Source organism: Chiloscyllium plagiosum, unplaced genomic scaffold, assembly GCF_037043375.1.
Source record: "Chiloscyllium plagiosum isolate Xiang-an unplaced genomic scaffold, Cpla_swu_hap1 HiC_scaffold_16, whole genome shotgun sequence".
NCBI lineage: Eukaryota > Metazoa > Chordata > Chondrichthyes > Orectolobiformes > Hemiscylliidae > Chiloscyllium > Chiloscyllium plagiosum.
Genome location: NW_028270154.1, coordinates 45832723 through 45855048, shown reverse-complemented (window position 1 = coordinate 45855048; position 22326 = coordinate 45832723). Strand labels below are relative to the sequence as shown.

General features: G+C 39.5%; 1 protein-coding gene across 2 annotated transcripts in view; it reads left to right on the top strand.

The window, feature by feature from the left end:
• LOC122556664 (PH and SEC7 domain-containing protein 2) overlaps nucleotides 1–20363 on the top strand; it is a 196886-nt gene extending 176523 nt beyond the window's left edge. For both annotated transcript variants that reach the window (XM_087995355.1, XM_043703660.2), the window contains exons 14-15: nucleotides 4823–4966; nucleotides 16973–20363. In XM_087995355.1, coding sequence (XP_087851481.1) covers nucleotides 4823–4966; nucleotides 16973–17191 — 363 coding nt within the window. In that variant the 3' untranslated portion in view covers nucleotides 17192–20363. The remainder of the gene's footprint in view (nucleotides 1–4822; nucleotides 4967–16972) is intronic.
• Nucleotides 20364–22326: the final 1963 nt, after the last annotated feature.

The window sequence follows — 22326 nt, the reverse complement described above, 5'->3', positions numbered from 1 at the left end:
GTCTTATAATAAAGCTGCATCAGAGATCCAAGATGATAATACCGCATTGCCTACTGCACATCTGTCAGAGCTAGAATGAAGCATAGATCTGCACGTTAGGTCAAACTTTCAGAAAGGAAACATGAACATGACAGCCAAATGAATTATGGGTCCCATTCTTCAACTGTGTCTCGTGTGATGCTATTTTTAAATGCCATAATCGGGGCAGGAAGTTTGTTTGGCACTCAAATTGAACAGACAGCAACCTCTGCAACAATTAATGATACTGAATGCTTCAGGATGTGAAAGCTGCCTGTTGGCTCTGGCAGCAAAGGGAGATGGCAGCCATGGTAGGCCTTACCACTATCTTGCTGAATAAAAGAGACAGCTTAGATTAGATTAGATTAGATTACTTTAGATTAGATTACTTACAGTGTGGAAACAGGCCCTTCAGCCCAACAAGTCCACAGCGACCCGCCGAAGCGCACCCACCCATACCCATTCCCCTACACTTACACCTACATCTAACACTACAGGCAATTTAGCATGGCCAATTCACCTAACCTGCACATTTTTGGATTTTGGGAGGAAACCGGAGCACCCGTAGGAAACCCACGCAGACACGGGGAGAATGTACAAACTCCACACAGTCAGTCACCTGAGGCGGGAATTGAACCCGGGTCTCTGGCGCTGTGAGGCAGCAGTGCTAACTACTGTGCCTCCGTGCCACCCACACGGGCTCTGATGTGGGCACTAATGTAAACCATACTGCTTGGGTTTGCCAATTCACCCTTTCAAAATCCTGTCAATTTTCTGCAGTCTGTTAATAGAAAGTATAAGTCAAAGTCCTGCAGTGGAAGCTGAAATTAATGCTTTGCAATCCTAGCTTGTTATCATATCAGCATACCTTCCTGTCATGCACTCTCAGGCCACTTCCCCCATCACATGGTTCTAACACTGAAAGGTGCTTATAAGGTTTCACCTCTCACTACCTCACCATTCCGTCCCTCTCCCCACCTATAACCCTTACCTCCCCTCTCTTTATTTGTAGCTCTCCCTACCCCCACCTCCATTCCTGAAGAGGGGTTATACCCTAAACATCGACTTCTCCATCTCCTAATGCTGGTCAACTTGCTGTGTTCTTCCAGCCTCCTGCTTATAAGGTTTCACAGCAGTCTGGTGATCTTTTCTCCGGGATTCCTGAACTGTGCTCCTAGTAGAGTAACAGAGGCTCCACAGAACATGAGCCTCCTATTCAAGTTCAGAATTACAGCACCATCCTCCCACCACTGTCACTCCACCCTTGCTGTTGTCTGTTCATAAGCCAATCCTGACTGCTGCCCAAGGTGATGAAGTTCAAAGCTGGAACTTCTAAGGCCAGAGCTGTTTGAGTTTATCCTTCAAGTCTGTCTCCTAATTCCTCCACAGCAGCCTTCCACCAACCATTTTGCATGTGTTGGAGTAGTACTGCATGGGAATGCAAAACCAAGCTAAGGTGCAGAGATGACAGGCTCCAAAGGGAATGCACAAATGTGATTAGTTGTCTTTGATATGGAATATTGGATGGATTGGTTGATGACATTAGTTTGGAGTGGTTGTATTTTTGGTGGCTTTTATTTCACCATTATACCCTGGAGGGCCCTATGAGTCTCAGTAACTGAGGAGAGGTAAAATATAAGCCTTCTACTGAATATAGAATTGGGCTTCTCTTTGTGGATTCTGTAGTCAGATGAGCTAATTATGGACAAGTGTAATTTCATAAATATGATGGAGTCAGCTGGCTTCTCTTTGGGTCAAAAAAGTTTTTTTTAAAAGTATGAGCTTTGTGGGAATTCTGGCAGAAATGTACTTTCTGAAGAAGAGCTTTCACAGCGAAATATATTATTTTAATGTGCTCCTATGTGAAAAAATGACTGAGTGGCTTAAGATTAAGAAAGAAGTGCTACTTTTAGCCTTAAGCCTTAAGGTAACTGTGGCCAATTCCCTCAATGTATTCAGGCCGCACTGTGTCAAACCTGGCATGTTCAGTTGACTGAGTAGTCTTTATATATGCACTGCCTTGTCTTGCAAGCAGAGAGGTAGTGTTGAAATACTAGAAGTTTGGAAAGCACATTGATGAGTGACAGCCAAGTTCTGCATTTCATCTTATGAGTAAATGAACAAACACCACGTGAAGATTAGTTATGTGGCAAGTTTGCTTTGTGGCGTGATCTTTCCAACTAATCACATAGAAATGTTTACAGTATGACCTGCATGTGAAATTTGGAAAGCAATGATCTGTATTTTCCAATCAGTGGTGAAGCAAAGGCACTTATCACTAGCCTTGACCAAAATTGCTCACTTAATTACACAACAGCCCAATTAAAACTTTGCTGGCATCCCAGAGGATTCCTTTATGAAGTAACCTCTAATGGATCCCTGTAGCATCATCCAACTGATTCCTAAGTTCCAGAGCATGTGGAGCGGTAAAGAGAAGCCATGCTGACAGAAGCTTTGAAAACTGACAGACCTGACTGACCACAATGAGTAGAAAAGACATATTTCTGTTTTATACGCTTCCACTTTAAAAAGTTGAAAATACAATTGAAAAATCCAGCTTTACAAAATTATATCCCTGTGATGAACAGAACATTTGAAAGTTATTACTCTGGACAAAATATTTATAAAGTCAAATAAATATGAGCAAAATTGTGTTAAATTTAAACAAAAACATTTTGAAAATTCAGATTGATGTGAAGAGGTTTGAATTACTGTATTATTTCCCTGCCATAAGGCTGTTCTGAAAATATTATTCTTGGTGGCATCATGAAAAGACTATGATGCCAGAAGAGTCTTTATGTGCTTTCTATCACTGTCCCAAAATATTATATGGAAGGAAGCAAAAAATAGCCAAAATTTGCACCAGTTTTCATACTCATTTGACATCATATCCCAGGCACCCTACCCATCTGGCACTCAACTTAATTGGCATCCTATGCTTTATCCATCTGGCACCCTACATTCCTAGCACATTGACAGCACATTTAGCTGAGGCACTTACTTTATGGGAATCAAAGGTAATAGAGAGAAGGCAGGAAAATGGGGAGAGCCATGATTGAAGCAGACTCAATGTGCTGAACAGCTTAAATTTCCTTCAATAACTTATGGTCTTGTGGTGTAATGACAGCAGCTGTCAAATTTGCTGTCTGTGATTCTGGTCGGTTATTTTTCAGAATTCAGCAGCTGTCTATTATGAAAAGGGGGCATGGTTTACCTTCCTCTGCCAGTTCAGTATGATTAAAAAAACTGTCAGAATGGAAGCATGGATTTGTATTTCTGTGGGTGTTCTGAGTGGAATCTCATCCAGCTGCAGTTGTACAGAGCATTGGTGGGATCACATCTGCAATATTGCAGGAGGTTTTGGTCACTATCTTTAAGGAAGGATGTACTTGCAGTGGAAGCAGTACTGCAAAAGTTTATTAGATTGATGCCTGGAATTAGAGGATTATCTTATAGTGAGAGGTCAATTGGGTCCCTAATCTTTGATGTTTAGAAGAATGAGAGGAAATCACATTGAAACATTTTGAGGTTCTCAAAAGGGCTTGATAGGGTAGATGTAGATTTATTTTCCTTGAGTGCAATATACAAAAGGTAGGGTTGCAGTCTCAGGGTAAGTGGAACAATCACTTAGAACTGAGATGAAGAGAAATTCTTTCATTCAGGGGTTGCATATATTTAAGGCTAAAGTAGAAGAATGTATTTTTTTCTCAGGTAGTTTAGGATTATGAGGAATGGCGGAAAAGTGGAGTGGAAATAGAAGATCAGGCACAATCGTTTTGAAAGCAGGTCTGAAAGCTTGTTCTTCTAAATAAACTTGTTGGACTATATCCTGGTGTTGTGTGATTTTTAACTTTGTCCACCCCAGTTCAACACTGGCTCCTTCTCATCTTTGAAAGGCAGAGCAATCTCTATGGTGTACTCCTGCTGCTATGAAGTTCTTTTAGTTAATACCCTGTTTTCCCTCAGGGTATACTACTGAATCTTTTTTTGAAGTTACAAACATCATAGAATCCAAAATTTGATGGGAATTTCAACATTTTATGCACTATTCTTGCTGCAAAAGCAAATCAAATAGTTAGGCTTGTTGCTGAGGTGTAATTGAGCTTTTGACATTATTCTAAGTTTTAACTACAGCTGACCTGCCTAACTGGCTCTCGATAATTGGTTTTAAAAGCCTGAACTGTCATTTCATTTCATCACCAAAACATTTTTTTGAATAATAAAATTTGATTTTTGTTTTCTTTTATGTTTGTTAATGATGTTTTAACTTTTACTTTAATATTATGTCTCAAATGATATGTTACTCTGTGTAATATAATTAAATAGAATGGTAATTAGTGCTTTTTACTTCCTAGTTTGTTTTGTGAGAATTCTTTGATTTGATTGCTTAGACTGCTTAATGACTTGCTTGTTCCTGATGCTAGACATGTCCTGTAGATGGTGCCTGAATTAAAGTTGCATTTTAAAAAGGCAAATCAATATCATGGAACTTGTTAAATTTTTGTGGACACCTTTCTTCAAGGTCAGTGGCAAGTGTTGTCCTTTCGCCACTGACTGGAAAATATGGGTCAATAATAATTTGCCCTTTGTTTTTGAATAATTTTAGAAGCATGTTTTATGAATTCCAATGTTTAATGTGAGCTTCTGTTTGTATAATGTTTTTCAAAGAAATTATCACACAAAGATGTATTTGTAAAATCTTTTTATCAATGATAAACCAACGATATGTATAAAACTAAGAGTCCTGCATTTTTATGGGATATTCAATTATAAAATCAACTTATGTATGCTCTGTGGAATAAAGGAGGAGCAGCTGAAGTCTCATGAGACCAAGTGGAGACAGATTTCAACTGAATTAGCAGAACACAGTACTCACCCTCCTGAGAAGAATGTAAAATCTAAAGATGCAGAGGAATTCAGACTTAAAGAACATTATTTGTTATTTGAGGTGAGTATACTTTTCTAATGCTAAAGAAAGATGTGTACAGAGTATGTAATAGTGAATCACTAAAAACTATACGATGGCTTTTACTGCAAGAAAGATGTGGCAGTAAAGCCACTTTGCTTGACTCCAAGGGTTTAATACTATCATATTACATTTTTGAAACTTTATCTTTGTGCCACTTTTACATGGGGCATGTTCACTTAGGTAAATGCTGTTATCAGCTTATATGCACATATTGTTGAAGCTGCATGATAGCCATGATGTAAAATGATTGAGGAAGTAGGTTTTTGGTTTCTATTTGTAGCAGCATTGTAAATATATTTGAAAAGAACATGTTTATATTGTCATCAGAAGAATTCTGCCCTAATGTGAGTAAAAAGGACAGAGTCTTTTGACATCAGATGGCTGATTCCTCATTCATGGAGTCCCATTGATAGGGCTTTGAACAATGCAGGCCACAGTCTCTGCCTTGTCCAAACCAGTTGAGGGGTTTTCCTGTTATCCCTCTGGATTTACCAGCCTCCAGGGGATCATGGATCATTAACACAAAAGCAAGTTTGCTAGAGTACAACTGAAGAAGTGGTGAGACTGCAGCCTCTATTTTTATCATTAATTTTAGCGATGAAAAATCATACCAAGAATCTTATGATTTCCTGACCAGTATTTTCTCAAGCATTGCAACTTGTCTGGAGAAGCTAAGTATGAAATAAACCTTAATATAACTAAATTCTAGTCCCACTTTCATAGCATGAAAATACTATTAGGCTGTAACGTGTATGACTACAGATTATTTTGTTTGTGAAATATTTCAGTTTGAAGATAACTTTACACAAGAATCAAACTATTAATAGTGTTGAATCAAAGCCTTTCATGATCAGGTTTGAATTCATTTTCCCGTTATCTTAATAGCATCATGCATCATTTTACTTATGTTAAAGCTCGTGTGACTGAATAATTATTCATTAAGGTTCTATTTGGTAATGGACAGTAATACATATTTATATTTGTTCCATACCAGTTCTATTTGATTGAAGTTGTAAAATTCAACACATTTGCAGACTAAACCTGCCATGAGTAATCGCTTTGGGGCATTTATACCTTTTGTACAAGTCTTTTTAGTGATCAAGATGAGAAAGTTCTGTTGATATACAGCTTTCAGTGCCAGGAGTGAAGTTAATGATGAATTAAAATTTATTATTGCCCTGTTATGGTTATCTTCATTCAATGCATTTTCTCACAAAGTACCAAGATGAGGAGGAATTTCTTCAGCCAGTAGGTCGTGAATCTTTGGAACTCATTGCTGCTAGAGGGCTGTGGAGACCAAGGCACTGATTGTAGTTAAGACAGAAATAGATAGGTTCTTGGTTAGTAAGGGGATCAGAATTTGTGGGCAGAAGGAAGAAGAATGGGTTTGAGAAACATATCAGCCTTGATTAACTAGCAGATCAGGCTCAATCGGCCGAATGGCCCTATTCTGCTCCTATATCTATGGTCTTATGGTCTCAAGAACCAAGCTCTATGGAAATAATAGCATGAAAACAAGACTATGCATTTTATGCTCTCCATTCCCATTCCAGTCTAGCTGTAAGCTTGTCCTTCTCAACTGGAGGTTAAAGAGGAGCAAGATTATGTCTTGATGGTAAAAGTTCCTTTAAAGTTAACACTTTATTTTCCTAATTTTCAATAAACATAATTTGAAGACTGATCTGGCATTGGGGTCCTGAACTCTATGACAAATTCCTGTCCAAACTGTCAAGCAAAATAAAGAGGAAAAACAAATGTCGAGCTGTTAAATTGCATTTTGCTTCCAACAATATCTGTAAGAACCACACAATATCTGTAAGAACCGTGGGCGGCACGGTGGCACAGTAGTTAGCACTGCTGCCTCGCAGCGCCTGAGACCCGGGTTCAATTCCCGCCTCAGGCGACTGACTGTGTGGAGTTTGCACGTTCTCCCCATGTCTGCGTGGATTTCCTCCGGGTGCTCCGGTTTCCTCCCACAGTCCAAAGATGTGCAGGTCAGGTGAATTGGCCATGCTAAATTGCCCGTAGTGTTAGGTAAGGGGTAAATGTAGGGGTATGGGTGGGTTGCGCTTCGGCGGGTCGGTATGGACTTGTTGGGCCGAAGGGCCTGTTTCCACACTGTAAGTAATCTAATAACTATATCGTACAACCTTAAACTCAGTGGGACAAAATGCCTGCATTTGCTCCCCAGTGAATTTACTATCAGGAAACCCACAGTCAACCAGTACCACAGAGGCAGTATTGCTAGTCAACATGACCATCATATTTCCATTTGATTTCTCCAGCATTTCTAGATGAATGACCACAGGAAATATCTGTGGTTGTAGTCAATTTGTTATCTATAGATGTCTTAATAAGCTGCCTGAGGTGATGTTAACCACAACCAACAATTTTATCTCATTTATCTACTGAGTAGTAATAGCAGCACGTAATTCACTAAGTGGCAACATTTCTAAAAGTTCAGCAATTCTTTGTTCTTGTAGTAGAAACTGTTTGGCGCAATGTAATAGCCTGTAAGAGCAGAAAGAGCATTGGCCTCAATACATTTGCTGTGTATACACTTTATCACTTAAATTCATAAATATTTCATAGAGAGCAGATTTAGGTCCAGAGGTTTCTGTCCCAACTTCTTTCATTTCCAAAATGGGTGCATAAAAAATTAATACAGTCAGCAGAGAATGCATGCTCATTATGCATCCCACCCACTATGCTGGAGCTGACTGTTCCCTGGATACCAAACACGCCAAAGCTATTTAAAATAATGGATAAATATGTTTAAGTTAAGGTGCAATGCTTGTTGCAAATTCTTCCTTGATATTGATACTCTCCCAGAGTCAAGCTCACTACACAATAAATTTTCTCAATTTATGGCACTAATCAGAACCCTTCAATGCTATTTAACAGCTCATCATAGGTTCATTGCTGGTTTGTGATTTGAAGCTTCTGGTCTATTTTGTTTTCTGTGTTTATGTCCTATTTTCTATGAAAAATTAATTCTAATTGCTGAGAAGAAGATTTTAATGCTGCTTGGCTGCATTTCTTGCCGGTCATCAATATTTTGTAAGGACTAACTTCAGAACAGAGGAAGAAGGGGAATAGCAAGAGCTTGCCAGAGAGGGAGCTGGAGGCTAAACCCACAGCCCATCTTGGGGAGCAATTTCTCTTGAATTGCTCAGAAGAGTCATGTCTTCTGATTGTTACTCCAGGTTTTGCCAAGAAGGCTTTATGCCCTTAAAGTGATCTTTAGATTAGATTCCCTACAGTATAGAATCAGGACCTTCAGCCCAACAAGTCCATACCAACCCTCCAAAGAGTAACCCACCCACACCCATTTCTTTACCCTATATTTACCCCTGACTAATGCACCAAACATTATGGGCAATTTAGCATGGCCAATTCACCTGACCTGCTCATCTTTGGTTGTGAGAGGAAACCAGAGCAACTGGAGAAACTCACACAGGCACTGGGAGAATGTGCAAACTCCACACAGACAGTTACCCAAGGCAGGAATCAAACCCGGGTTCCTGGCACTGTGAGACAGCAGTGCTAACCACTGAGCCACCACGCAATCTCTTGCCTTTCATCTACCTATATCAGAGCCTCTAGCTACATCACAAAATCTGGGTTTTCTCTGAGTCCTTGTTCCACTTACTTGTTTGTCCGACAATGTCCTGCACTACTTTCAACTAGGTTACGTCTCCCCCTGTTTTAAGGATTTACTGGCTGTATTGAAGTTGCATCAGTTAAGTCCAATTTCTGATAATGCCAGCCTCACTGCTGCTGCAAAATAAATGTGGAAGCAAAGAGCAGAATAGATGCACCACCTGATCCAGGCTAACTGGCAAAACTCATGAAGTTGATGCCATGCTGTCTGAGGAGCCTCTGCAGCTTATGAAACGGACAAAAAAGGCAATCCACCGTACCCATGAACTGGTCCCTGAGGCTTACAGGTAGAAATTTCCAAACCTTGGGAAGTAGCCCGGGTAGACCTTCATGGGGCTTGAGAGGATAAAAGAACTGGCCTTTAATCTTTGGATGTAGCCACTTACCATAGACTCCAATGTTTGAGAACTTCAGAGAGATAGGTCTCCTTAAAGAAGTTAAAAGTTCACACCCTATACCCGTGTAATTAACCAAAAGGTTCCAACAGCCAGACAAGCAGCTAAGGTGGCTGAAGGTTATGAGCTTGTCCACAAGTCCTTACCCCAAGGGGAACTTTTCTTCTATAACTTTCTGCCATAATGCGACAGTTGTATTCCCCTGCAACCTCGTGCCATAGAAAATCATGCCATGGAAAACCACTTTGGGAAATTGCATTGTAGAAAATCGCTATAGAAAACCCTTGATCCTGTTCAGCAGAAAGTTTGCATTATTCAAACAGTGTCCCCAATTTGTCAATCGTGTTATAGCCACTTCACATTGTTATACTAGAACAACCTGTATCACCTTCACAGACATGAAAAGGTGAGACTGTGAAAAGTTCAAAGAGAATGCAAACAGCTAGTGGAGAGAAGGGACAGCTCAGCTCAAAAAAATTATTCTCTTCTCAAGCCAGAAATAGTGAGAGTGCTGTACTTAAGCCTAGCTACTTCCACTGAATCAAAATGGGAAATCTTTTGGCTAATTTCTAGAAGTAGCAATAGGATTTGGTGGGGTAGAATCCCTACAGTGTGGAGGTAGGCTAATTTGCCCATCAACCTTCCAAAGAGCATCCCATCCAGGCCCTGCCCCCAACTCATCCCTGTAACTCTTCATTTCTCATGACTAATCCTCCTAACCTGCACATCTGTGGAAACTATGGGCAATTTAGCATAATCAATCCACCTAACCTGCAGATCTTTGGACTGTGGGAGGAAACCCACGCAGACACAGGAAGAATGTGCAAACTCCACACAGTCACTCAAGGGTGGAATTGAACCAAGGTCCCTGGTTCTGTGAGGCAGCAGTGCTAACCACTGAGCCACCCCAGGGATTGTCCAAAGCTCTCCTCTGTACTCGGTTGTCCTACACCTGGAAAATGTTTAGTTGGCAGTGAAATATATTAGCTTCTCCATAATCTCAGAAAAGGGCAAGTTAAGACAAGGAGACACTATAGTTACAGGGAAAGGTTCCATGGTTTTGTTTTCTTTCCTGTGTAGTGATATGATCAATGGTTAACCAAGTTCCATCATCAGAGGCCAAATTGATGCCACAGACAGGTGACTCTATCTGCTACATGGCTGACCCAAAGGAAATGATAATAGGTCTTCCCTGGTTGGGTTTCAGCAAGCTGACCCAAAATTGAATTAATTGGCCCCAGCCTCTCTAACCAAGCTGAAGCAGAGGAATTTCTGGCATCCTACTATGTATATAACAAGGCTCTGTGAAGAAAGTGAAGGCATGCTCACAGACTGGTGAATAAAGAGTGGATGGTGGTTCACCAGATAGCTATGCCACTTAACTACCTTTGGGAGATATTGAAGATAGCCTGTGAAATTCCCATGGCTGGCTAGATGAGGGAGTCCCAAACACATACAAGTTAGTATTTTTAGTAACCAACCTCCACAAGAACATGGCACAGTTTTGTAAAACATAGCAGAATTTGTAAAACCCCAACCTGCAATAAAACCAGTGCCTCTATTTCCTGTACAGTTTTCAGGGTGTTGGGTAGGGTATTAATAGACTCATTGGAACCCGTGTTCCAATGAAGTTCCTGATCATGGGCTCCGGCCTGAAATGTCAATTTTCGTGCTTGTCGGATGCTGCCTGACCTGCTGTGCTTTTCCAGCAACACACTCTCAACTCCCTCCAGCATCTACAGACTTCTCCTCATTGGAACCCATGTCAGAAACAAAACAGAACCACAGTATCAACATTACTATTCCGGATGCGGCCAGTTCCCTTTGGCCATTCCCCTGAGAAGCATTTCTGCCAAGATGATGCTGGAAAGGTTGACACTGTTCTTCACCTGATATAGATCTCTAGCCGAGGTTCAGTCGGATGAACCATTGATCTTATGTCTAACATTTTTCAGAGAGTAGTCTGGTTATACCACAACCATAGTCTTCAGCCTACCACCCACAGTCACATGGGCTTTAGAACAGAACTGCCAGACCTTCAAGACAATAATAAGGTCATTCTGTGATGGGTTGGGAATGCACATTTATATTTAAGGATTGTATGGGAAAATTTGGAAGATATAGAATGATTTAGACATTTTTGGGGTTAACAGGGTCAAGCGGTGAGATTAGCAGTTCAATTTATGCTGTAAGACACCTGCTGTTTACAGAAAAAAAAGCAATGACTTTGGAGAAAACAGCCATGCAAAGCTTTCAAGGAGTTAAGAGATGGAGTTTATTGCCTTAATTGCTGGTAAACCTGGCTTTGAAATGATTAGGAAGCTAATAGTTCACTGGCAACTCTTTGCGGAATAAATGTTTCTTTTTACAGTCCGAGAGAGTTAGTAAAGAAGACGCCCAAGCAAATACAAATCTCTTGCCTGAAATCCTTTTCCCAGCAGAGATTCCTCGGAGCTTGATTGGTTTGAATTGATAGTATTTTTGACTATCTTGTAAAACCTGAAGAAGTGGATTGTATGTACAAAGATTTGCATGCAGTCAAAACTGAAGTTCTCCCAAAGTCAGTGGTTGTCTTCGGTTTGAATTTGTCGATAGGAAATACAGTGGATAATAAGAAGTCATCACCTTCTACCCTATGTTTCTAGACCTTTGTCCAATAGGTTTTTTTCTTTTTTTTTTAAAACAAATCACTCTGCAAAGATTGTCTTTCTGTTGTGTTTTGTGTGTATGTCTCTATTTGGGATTAGGAAGTTATTTTTGAATTCCACATCATAGTTTGGATATTAATCAATGTTTGCCAGTGGTTTAAGCTAATGTTTTGTTTATCATAAACAAATTATAATAAACACCAAAGAAACCTGATGAAAATCTGTTCAATTCTGTGTTATGATTCAAAAAGGAATGTGTTGACTCAATTATCATTTTGATAATGGAGTCAACACACTTATATAAACAGTACATCTTGTGGAGCTTGGTTACCAGTGTGCTCTTCCCATCACAGTTGTAACCCCATGACTGAGATGATGTACTGGGATCGCTCTCATTTGCTACCTGAAATTTATTCAATGAGTCCATTGGTTTTAGTTTCTTTGAATTTGTTTATATACACATGGTAAGAGGTGCATTAAAACTAAACAAGGAGGTTCACATAGTAGGGGAATGAGTCTTCTATGTTAGATTATATCTCCATGTTTTGGGAATAACTCACAAGAGTGTGTAATGTGGCCCAGGAGGACTCTGAAACTTTACAAAAGACATAGAAGTATGGGCAGACAAGCTGACCAAGACCCAAACATTTCTTGTCGAGGATTATGTGCCAGTGTTACTAGCTTTGCAGAGTGAACTGCTGAAATCTCCTTTAGTTGTCCACATAGAATAATCAAGATGATTGATGAGATGATTTATTTGACTGATAGCCCAGGTACTGGATAGGCACTTGTGTCACCTTAACATGCTGAAACAATACACCACAAACAAACTCTGTTGGGCAGTGTGGACAGTGGAAGATGACAGAAAAAGTGAGGATAAGGTGAGAAAGTAGCCCACACAATTCCTAAATTGAACCTCCAAATGTCTGGTTTGATGACATTGAACTATTAGGGAGGTTAGATGTCAATCTGTCATATTTGGAAACAGAACAGCAAGCAAACCTAACAAGACTGCTCACAACATTTAAAACATTTGTACAGACAAATTAGGATTCACAACCTTAGTCATATTTAATGTGGATTTAGGACTTTCCCATCCCATAAAACAACATCCTCATTGCTGGGGTCCAAAGAAGCAGGCCCAGGTGAAAACAATGATCAGTATGTATTGAAATGGAGAAATCAATGAAATGCATGAATGTGAATGAACAGAGTATAATAAATAGGATAGGGGAGTTACAGACACAAATTACCAAGAGAAAGTATAATGTGGCAATAACAAAGACTTGTTTCAAGATAAGGCAAGTCTGGGTATTAACCATTCCTGAGTACAGGTATTCAGAAAAGATAGAAAAGGGTGAAAAGAAGGAGGAGTAGCACTATTTGGGAAAGGATGCTGGAGAAAGAGGATGTCTCAGAAGGTGATAGACTGATACAGTTTGGCTAGAGCTGTAATCCAGCAATTAGTAGAAAGGATGTAGGAACCAATCTGCAGGGAAATTACAGAGAGATGCCAACATTGTAGCATAATTATAATAGGAGACTTCAATTACCTAAATATAGAATGAAATTTTTGTAGTGTAGAGGGCAGCAAAGGACAAGTATTCCGAGATTGCATTCAGATGAGCTTTCTACAGCAATACATGTCCAACAAGAAATGATACACAATTAGACCTAATTCCTGGAAATGAGGTGGGCCAAGTTCAGGATGATTGTACAGAATGACAAACAATAATTCAGAATGAGAACCAGCAGTTGGCAAAGAGTGTACTTCAGTGCAGCAAGAACAAACCTGGGTCAGATTGACTGGAATAAGAGGTCAGTGGGAAAAACAATACCTGAACAGTGGGCTACCTTCAAAAAGGAGATGGTTCAGATATAGTCAGGGTATTATGACAGGTACCAAGTAGAAAATAAAATCAAGTACCAAAAGACATACTAAAGGGAGGTTAAAAAGCAAATAAGCTATGCAAAAAGGAATTGTAAGAAAAGACTTCAACCAACTTAAAGGAATGTCCAAAGGTTTTCGATAGACATAGAAACAATAAAATAGTGGTAAAAAGAACAGGACAGTTTAGGGACCAAGAAAGGATTAATAACTGAAGGCAGGGGGCATGGCCAAGATGTTAACTAAATATGTTGCATCTGTGTTTACCAAAGAGAGAGCTGCTACTCAGGCCATTGTGACAGAGCAGCAAACTCTCACTGTAAGGGATTAAAATTGATAAATATAATGTGTTAGATAGACTATTGGTACTTGAAGATGCTAAGGCACTGGGATCTGTTGAGATGCATCCAAGGATTTTGAAGGAAATGAAAGCAGAAATGCAGAGGCCTTGCTCATAACCTTTCAATATTCCATACCCTTGGGGAAGGTGAGTGGAAAATTGCAAGCATTTTGTTTTGTTCAACAAAATAGTAAGGATGAGCCCAACAATTACAGACTTGATAGTTTAGTGAGGGGGAAGCTTCTAGAGATAATTATTCAGGATAGAATTAGTATTCATATGGTTGGCTGGATGGCTGGTTTGTGATGTCGAGTGATGCTAACAGTAATGGGTTCAATTCTTGCACTGGCTGAGTTACAATGCAGGCCTCTCCTTCACAGCCTCTCCCTCCTGAGGCTTGGTGACCCACGACTAGTTGTCTCACTAATGAAAAAGCAGTGCTATGATCCAGTGGGACTATGGTAGTATTACCATAGTTTTAGATCATTGTATAAAGGGGCAGTAGCGACATGGATACAACATTGGCTGAGTAGTTGGAAACATAGATTAATGATCAATGGATAGTTTACAGGCTGGAGGGAAGTTTGTGGTTGAGTTCCCAAGGGGTTGGTACTTGAACTATTGCTTTTCCTGACTTTTATTAATGATCCAGATCTTAGTGTGCAGGAGGCAATGTCAAAGTTTTGAGAAAACAGGAAACTTGGAAGAATTGTAAAATGTGAGGAGGACAGTATAGAACTCCAAAAAAAATATCCAATTTGGTGCAGTGAGTAGGTACGTTCCAGATACGTTTCAATGAAGAGAAATGTGATGTGATGGACGTTGGTAGGAAGACCATTGAAAGCCAATATAAAATAGGTGGTCTAATTGTAAAGGAGCATGTAGGAGCAGAGAGAGTTGGGTGTATCTGTGCACAGATTGTTGAAGTTGCAATAGACAGAATATTGTGGATGCTGGTGTTCCAAAATAAATACCGTGAATGCTGGAGAAACTCAGCAGGTCTGGCAGCATCTGTAGAGAAAGAAACACAGTTCATATTTCAAGTTGAGTATGACACTTCTTCAGAGCAAGAGCAGTCATACCAGACTTGGAATGTTAAATGTCTTTCTTTCCCCACAGATGCTGTCAGTTTTGCTGTGTTTGTGGAAGGTGGCTGGTCAGGTGTAGAGATCACAAATAAAGTGGCATAGAGTACAGGAACAAAAAGGTGATGTTGAACATGTACAAGACACTTATTAGACCTCAGCTTGAGTTCTGTGCGCAGTCCTGGGCACCACTTTATAGAAAGGCTGGGATCACATTGAAGACAGAACAGAAGCAATTTACAAGAATTGCACCAGGGACATGAAAATTCAGTTATGAGGATGCATTGAAGGAGTTGGAACTGTTCCTCTTGTAGAAACGAAGGCTAATGAAGAATCCGTTAGAGGACAAGGACTTTGGGAAGGAGGAGGGTCTCCTTGTCTATGACAGAACTCAGCTATATTGGGTGCAATTAGGCTGACAGGTTGAAAGATAAATACAAAATTCCCTTCGCTGACAGCTGGGTGCAGCAGACTACCCAGAAAGTAAAATAACTGTCGGTTATCCTGCCAACTTTTGGTTTTGTTTGAATTCCAATTTCATGGATGTAAAAAAAAGCTCACCTTTGGAACCATCCAATTACGTGCGTGTTCCTGTACTAGATAATGACCAGTTATAGTTGTTCAGTGGCACTGGGGGAAGAGTAGCAGTGATTTGGAGAGGTTGCTCAGACAGAATGTAGCTGCAAACCAGTAAACTGTGTAGCCTCTTGATTAAAAAATGACCAGGATGAGAGAATGAGGTTGTATGTGCAGGTGAGTGCCAGCCATGGGCAGCATTTCTTCAGGGCTGCTATGCCATGACATTGCCGGTCAGGGGCAATGCTGATTGGCAACACTTATCCTGATGCACAGTGGCCTTCAAAGATGGCACATGCACAAAGGAAACTGGTCTTTCAGCAGATATCCACTGAATGGTGAGTTGTTCTGGGAACAGCACATGGTAAGAGTGGACGAGAATTGGACATGAGGAACTAAATAGTCAGGGAAGGTAGTTAATAGGCAAAAGTGAGTACTGCAGGTGCTAGAGATTAGAGTCGAGAGTGTGTTGCTGGAAAAGCACAGCAGGTCAGGCACATCTGACGAGCAGGAAAATCAACGTTTCGGGCAAAAGCCCTTCATCAGGAATTTTCCTGTGCCTCAGATGCTGCCTAACCTGCTGTGCTTTTCCAGCAACACACTATCAATGGTAGTTAATAGTTGAGTATAGAATGAATCGCACAGGCCTCACAATGGGAATCCTTCCAAAAAACTCAGCAAAAAACTAGCACTTAGCCAAAAAAGTAAGATTTGGCCCAATATTCTTAATAATAACTAGATTTATGATATAGAGGTAGATATGGAATGGTGCTGAACATGTCCTTAATTCATCATACAGTTATATTTCTTTTTTTAGTGAATACAATATCAATTTTATGTACATTCCTGTGCATGCAATACTCCATCACTGTAGCACAGATCATTTCAAATTGATATAAGTGTTGCTTTTTTTACAGTTCCCAAAAAATAATTGATGAATTTAATGTAATTAGAACCGACAAGTATCAGTGAAATGAACTTTGACAGATGGAGATACGCTTGCAGAAGCAAATTGAACTCAATAGGAAAATCAATTTGTTTTTACATTTGCCATAACGATGCTGTGCTGATCATGTTATACAGGAAATAATATGGTAACCTTTAATAATCAAAAATAAACATCTTTTCCAGAACTAGTGACAATGATGATGCTTACGTAATTGATAAAATTTGCAAAAAAAAAACGAATTCTGAAGCTGTTCGTTCTTTTTCAGTTGTTAAACTATTGCAATAATTAACATATTTCATGAAGGCAGTTTTTGCTTTTTCAGCTTTAAAGTCAAGACATCATGAATTATATGAATGATTCTCTGTTGTTCAGGATTTTGTTAAATGGAGGAGTTTTCCTTCTCTAGTAAACTTATTCTTGGGTTATAATTTCCCTCCACAGAAAAGCAGATATGAAGCATACATTAACCTACTGAAGGCAAAACTAAAGGTAGGAACTGATGATCTGGAAAAAATTGAGACAATTATTTTCAGCTTTGAAAATGATGAAAATTCCTTGAGGAAGACTCAGTCTAGTCCTTCTCTGAACCAAGGACATTTTTCTCTAAATGGCAAAATGGAAAAGGACATTTTTGAACAGAAATGCTATTCCAAGCAATGAGGCACATAGTTATATGAATTTACAAATTCAATTACTGTTGTACAGATTAAATCACAGACAAGTTCATAAAGTCATCACCTTTGAGATTTAGCAATGTATTGAGCACAGTATTTATGATTTACTCGTAATTTATTTTTAAGTAAGTGTCATCTGTCTTTGCAACTGATATTCCCTCAAGTTCCCTAATTCTCTTTTCTGTTCTTCTTATTTACACATAATTTTCTTTTTCAACATGAAAAATGCTATAAATCTATCAAATTAAAATCTCTTCCTTTGTGCTTCATTTTATTTGTACAGAGCCACACCAGTCTCATTGTTGCATGTTTTCATGTTTTCCTTCCTTACTGAACAGTACATAGACTCAAAATCCATCCAAGCTGTTGGTTCATATAGTTTTATTGATCAAGTTTATTTATTTTTCCACAAAACCTTTCTTTGTTAAATTTAGCAGATTTTATTGGTTACTAGTTTGAATATCAGTCTCCACTTATGACAATTTTAAAAACAAACGGTACCTGCAGTTTTTTTTAAATATTTACTGTTACTTTTCAAAAGTATTTTTTATTACAGTGAGACATTAAATGGCCGACAGTCTTTTGTAGCATTACTGTCAGCCATTTTAAAGCTGCACTGTATTATAGGGCTTAACAGTTTTAATGTCCTGAAAAATCAGGAAATACTTTTATAAAAATGTGTTTTTAAAATGTTGTTTATACATATCCACAGTGTGTAATATAAATAAATGTTAAAATAAGAACTGGGTTCTAGATTGCTTGTTGTTATGACTGATGTTATCTATACATGATAGTTTGCATGCTGATATTCGTTAATGTTTATGAGGAAAGGAAGAGCTAACTTTTCTCACTACTGCTGCAATTTGTTATTTTTAATCTCTCATATTCTATGTCTAATATTGCATATTAATATGTTTATTTATTAAATGCCTGAGCTACTAGGTGCTTAAATTATTGAGGAAAGGCATAAGCTGAATCATTATTAGATTATTGTTAAATTGTACAGAAATGTTGATGCCTACGCAAGTATAATTTTGTGTATGGTTTTGTGAACATTGTTAAATGCAGTTTTTGGATAACTAAGTATACTTCTTGATTTTTCCTTCTAAGAAGATGGTTTACTCGGATGTTGTTTGGAATAATAGACCCAATCATAAGAAGGTATAAACTTGCCTCTTTTAAAAACAAATCCTAATATCTGACATCAAAGAGAATACTTCATCCGTAACGAAGCTTCTGCTACAAATTGATTTTCTTTATGTGCAATATAATGTGTGTGATCGTGGTATTAATCAAATTTGTGCCAGTATTTTTATCACAGTAATATGGAAAATATAGCTTCTCTAGTATTGGGATCATTATCACCATATTATATTCACATTTGTTACAAGAGTACAAAATAGTAAAAGATCTTTGTTACAAACAGTACACACACAAAATAAACAAAATGATATGTAGCTGGAAAATGATATTTGCTTTTTATTTCATTTTGTGAAATGCCTGATTTTAAGAGACCTGAGAAATGTTTGGTCAATTACATTGATGGTTGCACATTAATGATCTACTGTAAATTCTCTTATCCTTTCCCTATTCTGGCTCATTTTATTCAGACTGACAAATTATCTTGTCTTTTAGAGTTCAAAAATGTTACAAACAGCTTCATAAAGAACTGAAATTTGTTGTTTTACTGAAAAGGTCATGTTTAAGGTACACACTTTCCCATACATTGTTCTCACAGCAGGTCTATAACTCCATCTAGTAAAACACCAAAACAGGAATATTATAAATTGTGTTGCTGCAAGAAAAATATATTATCAGATTCCGACCATGTAGTCACCATTAAAGCACAACAGAAAACATGACAGTTTGACTGTAATGGAAATGCTGGCAGTAATGGAAGTGCTGGCAGTAATGGATGCATTCTGGTTACAACAATCCCAGAAGTTCTCTGCATTCACAACAAAAAGAAAATGAATCTTGGTGACAAGAAGCTTAGGGGACATATTTAAACATTGTGTCAGAGGTATTAGTTACTATATGGCAGTAGTGCTTTCTTTCTACAGTATTCAATAATGCTTTCAAAATTTCATAAGGCTATTTTATTTTAGTCTGGATCAGTGGTGCTGGAAGAGCACAGCAATATATTTCCCATCCCTTTCCGCCTTCCGCAAAGACCGTTCCCTCTGTGACTACCTGGTCAGGTCCACGCCCCCCTACGACCCACCCTCCCATCCTGGCACTTTCCCCTGCCACCGCAGGAACTGTAAAACCTGTGCCCACACCTCCTCCCTCATCTCTATCCAAGGCCCTAAAGGAGCCTTCCACATCCATCAAAGTTTTACCTGCACATCCACCAATATCATTTATTGTATCCGTTGCTCCCGACGCGGTCTCCTCTACATTGGGGAGACTGGGCGCCTCCTAGCAGAGCGCTTTAGGGAACATCTCTGAGACACCTGCACCAATCAACCAAACCACCCGTGGCCCAACATTTCAACTCCCCCTCCCACTCTGCCGAGGACATGGAGGTCCTGGGCCTCCTTCACCGCCGCTCCCTCATCACCAGACGCCTGGAGGAAGAATGCCTCATCTTCCGCCTTGGAACACTTCAACCCCAGAGCATCAGTGTGGACTTCAACAGCTTCCTCATTTCCCCTTCCCCCACCTCATCCTAGTTTCAAACTTCCAGCTCAGCACTGTCCCCTGGACTTGTCCGGACTTGTCCGACCTGCCTAGCTCCTTTTCCAGCTATCCACTCCACCCTCTCCTCCCTAACCTATCACCTTCATCTCCTCCCCCACTCACCCATTGTACTCTATGCTACTTTCTCCTCACCCCCACCCTCCCCTAGCTTATCTCTCCACGCTTCAGGCTCTCTGCCTTTATTCCTGATGAAGGGCTTTTACCCGAAACGTCGATTTCGCTGCTCGTTGGATGCTGCCTGAATTGCTGTGCTCTTCCAGCACCACTGATCTAGAATCTGGTTTCCAGCATCTGCAGTTATTGTTTTTACCTATTTTATTTTAGTATCTAGTTCATTTCAGTAATTTGTTTCTGTCTGGTAAAGTGGCACATGCTTTGACACTCCTTTCACTATATTAAGTCTATGTTATTCAGCTGTGTATGTAATAATATTTGCTATTCTGAATTAAATTGAATTGAAAAACAGGAGTGTATTTATAATCCTAGCATTTCCTACTCTTTACTTTGTACTAGTTTGATCGTACTTTAAAAATGTATCTTTTAAGGTTAGCTTCCAGGCTGAAATAAAATAAAATTATAACTTCAGCAATTAATAAATGTAGGGGCTGAAACTCCAGGACACAGCACATCAAGATGTACTCCATTGATGATATCATCAACATTTAGGTGTTCGAAGAACATCCTTCTATTAACATTGGTGGTAACTGCCCATATTGTTCATGCCCACCTGCCTGCAGAACTGAAATTTGTTGTATTACTCATTAACTTAATTATTAAAGTGGTTACTTAGGAGATAGGCATCTCACAAGAAGATAAGCTTTGTGTATCCTTTGTAATGCCTGATGATAAACGAAAATGTAACTTTTCATCAACACTCCAGAACACAATCCTCATCTGGATTTCAGGTGGGTTGCACTACTGTCATTTTGGGTCAGTCATTTTCTTAGTTCCCTGTTTGATAGTAGGGAGTGTGTAAACTCCTGATACTGACAATCCCCAACTCCTTATTCTCCATTAGCTATGATTTGGGTAAACGAGTGCTTGTAAGCTTCCATGGCTTGTGAAGTTTCTCAGGTAAGGCTAGGACACTGGAAGGACTGTGGGGTGATAAGCTGATTGCTGAATTGTTGAACCGAAATTTGTCTGAAACTGCACCTCAACTTGATGTCATGTTTGTAAGTACACTGACAGCATGTGAAATTTTGTTACTTGATATGGTAACATAATTAAAAATCACAAAAGACAATGAAGAGATAGCCTCTGTCATTTTCAAAACATACATGAAGCAATACTCCTGACCAGAATAGGCATGGGCTCCTATATGTTGACTGTAGTTAGTTAATAACAATGTTAATTCAAACTGTTTTACCTGTAACTGGTGCTGAGCTTATTCATTAGTTTTAGAATAAAATAGAATAAATAGGACATCTCCGCGTATTTTAGTACAGACTGAAGCTTGCAAAGAACTGGGGTATTGGTGAATTAAGGTTGTTAGATGAGTAGGGAAAGAACTGTTCTTTGGTTTTTTTGTTTTTTAACCTTTTCATTCTTCAGAAATGGGTTCATATTCTTATCCTTTATTTCTTTATAGGCTTTGGTGAGTATTGATCAGTAAGTTGATAGTTCTTCAGAGGAGTGTACAAGCTTGTAACATCATGGGTGGTTCAGCTGTAGGGGAGGAAAAGATGATGAGTGGAGGTGCTGTGGTAATAGGGGATTCATTAGTTTAGGAGAACAACAGGTGTTTCTACGGCCATAGACATGATTCCAAAATAGTATGTTGCTTCCCTAGTGCTAAGATCAAGGATGGTCAGCCAGAAATGGTAGTCCATTTTGGTTCTAACAACATCAATAATAAAGGAGCTTGGTAGAAAATTAGAGCAGGATCTCAGAAGCAGCAATCTCTGGATTACCTCCAGATCCATGTACAAGTGAGTATTGAAGTAGGAGGATAAGACTATTAAATGGAATGCTGGAAAGATGTGCAGGAGTGAAGGCTTTAGATTCCTGGGACTGGACTGGTTCTGGGACAAAAGCCAAAGCTGAGTCCTGGAAGTGAGTCATGCCTGGAGCCTGGAGCGGGGGAGCAGAGCGAGCACAAGCAGAGTCCCAGCTAGAGTGGGGAGCTGAATGAGCATGGGCCCAATCCTGGAAGTGAGTTACGATCGGACTCCAGAGTGGGGAGCGGAGTGAGCATGGGCCGAGTCCTGGAAATGAGTTATGATCGGACTCCAGAGCAGGGAGCAGAGTGAGTACGGGCCGAGTCCTGGAAATAAGTTATGATCGGACTCCAGAGCAGGGAGCAGAGTGAGTACGGGCCGAGTCCTGGAAATGAGTTATGATCGGACTCCAGAGCAGGGAGCAGAGTGAGTACGGGCCAAGTCCTGGAAATGAGTTATGATCAGACTCCAGAGCAGG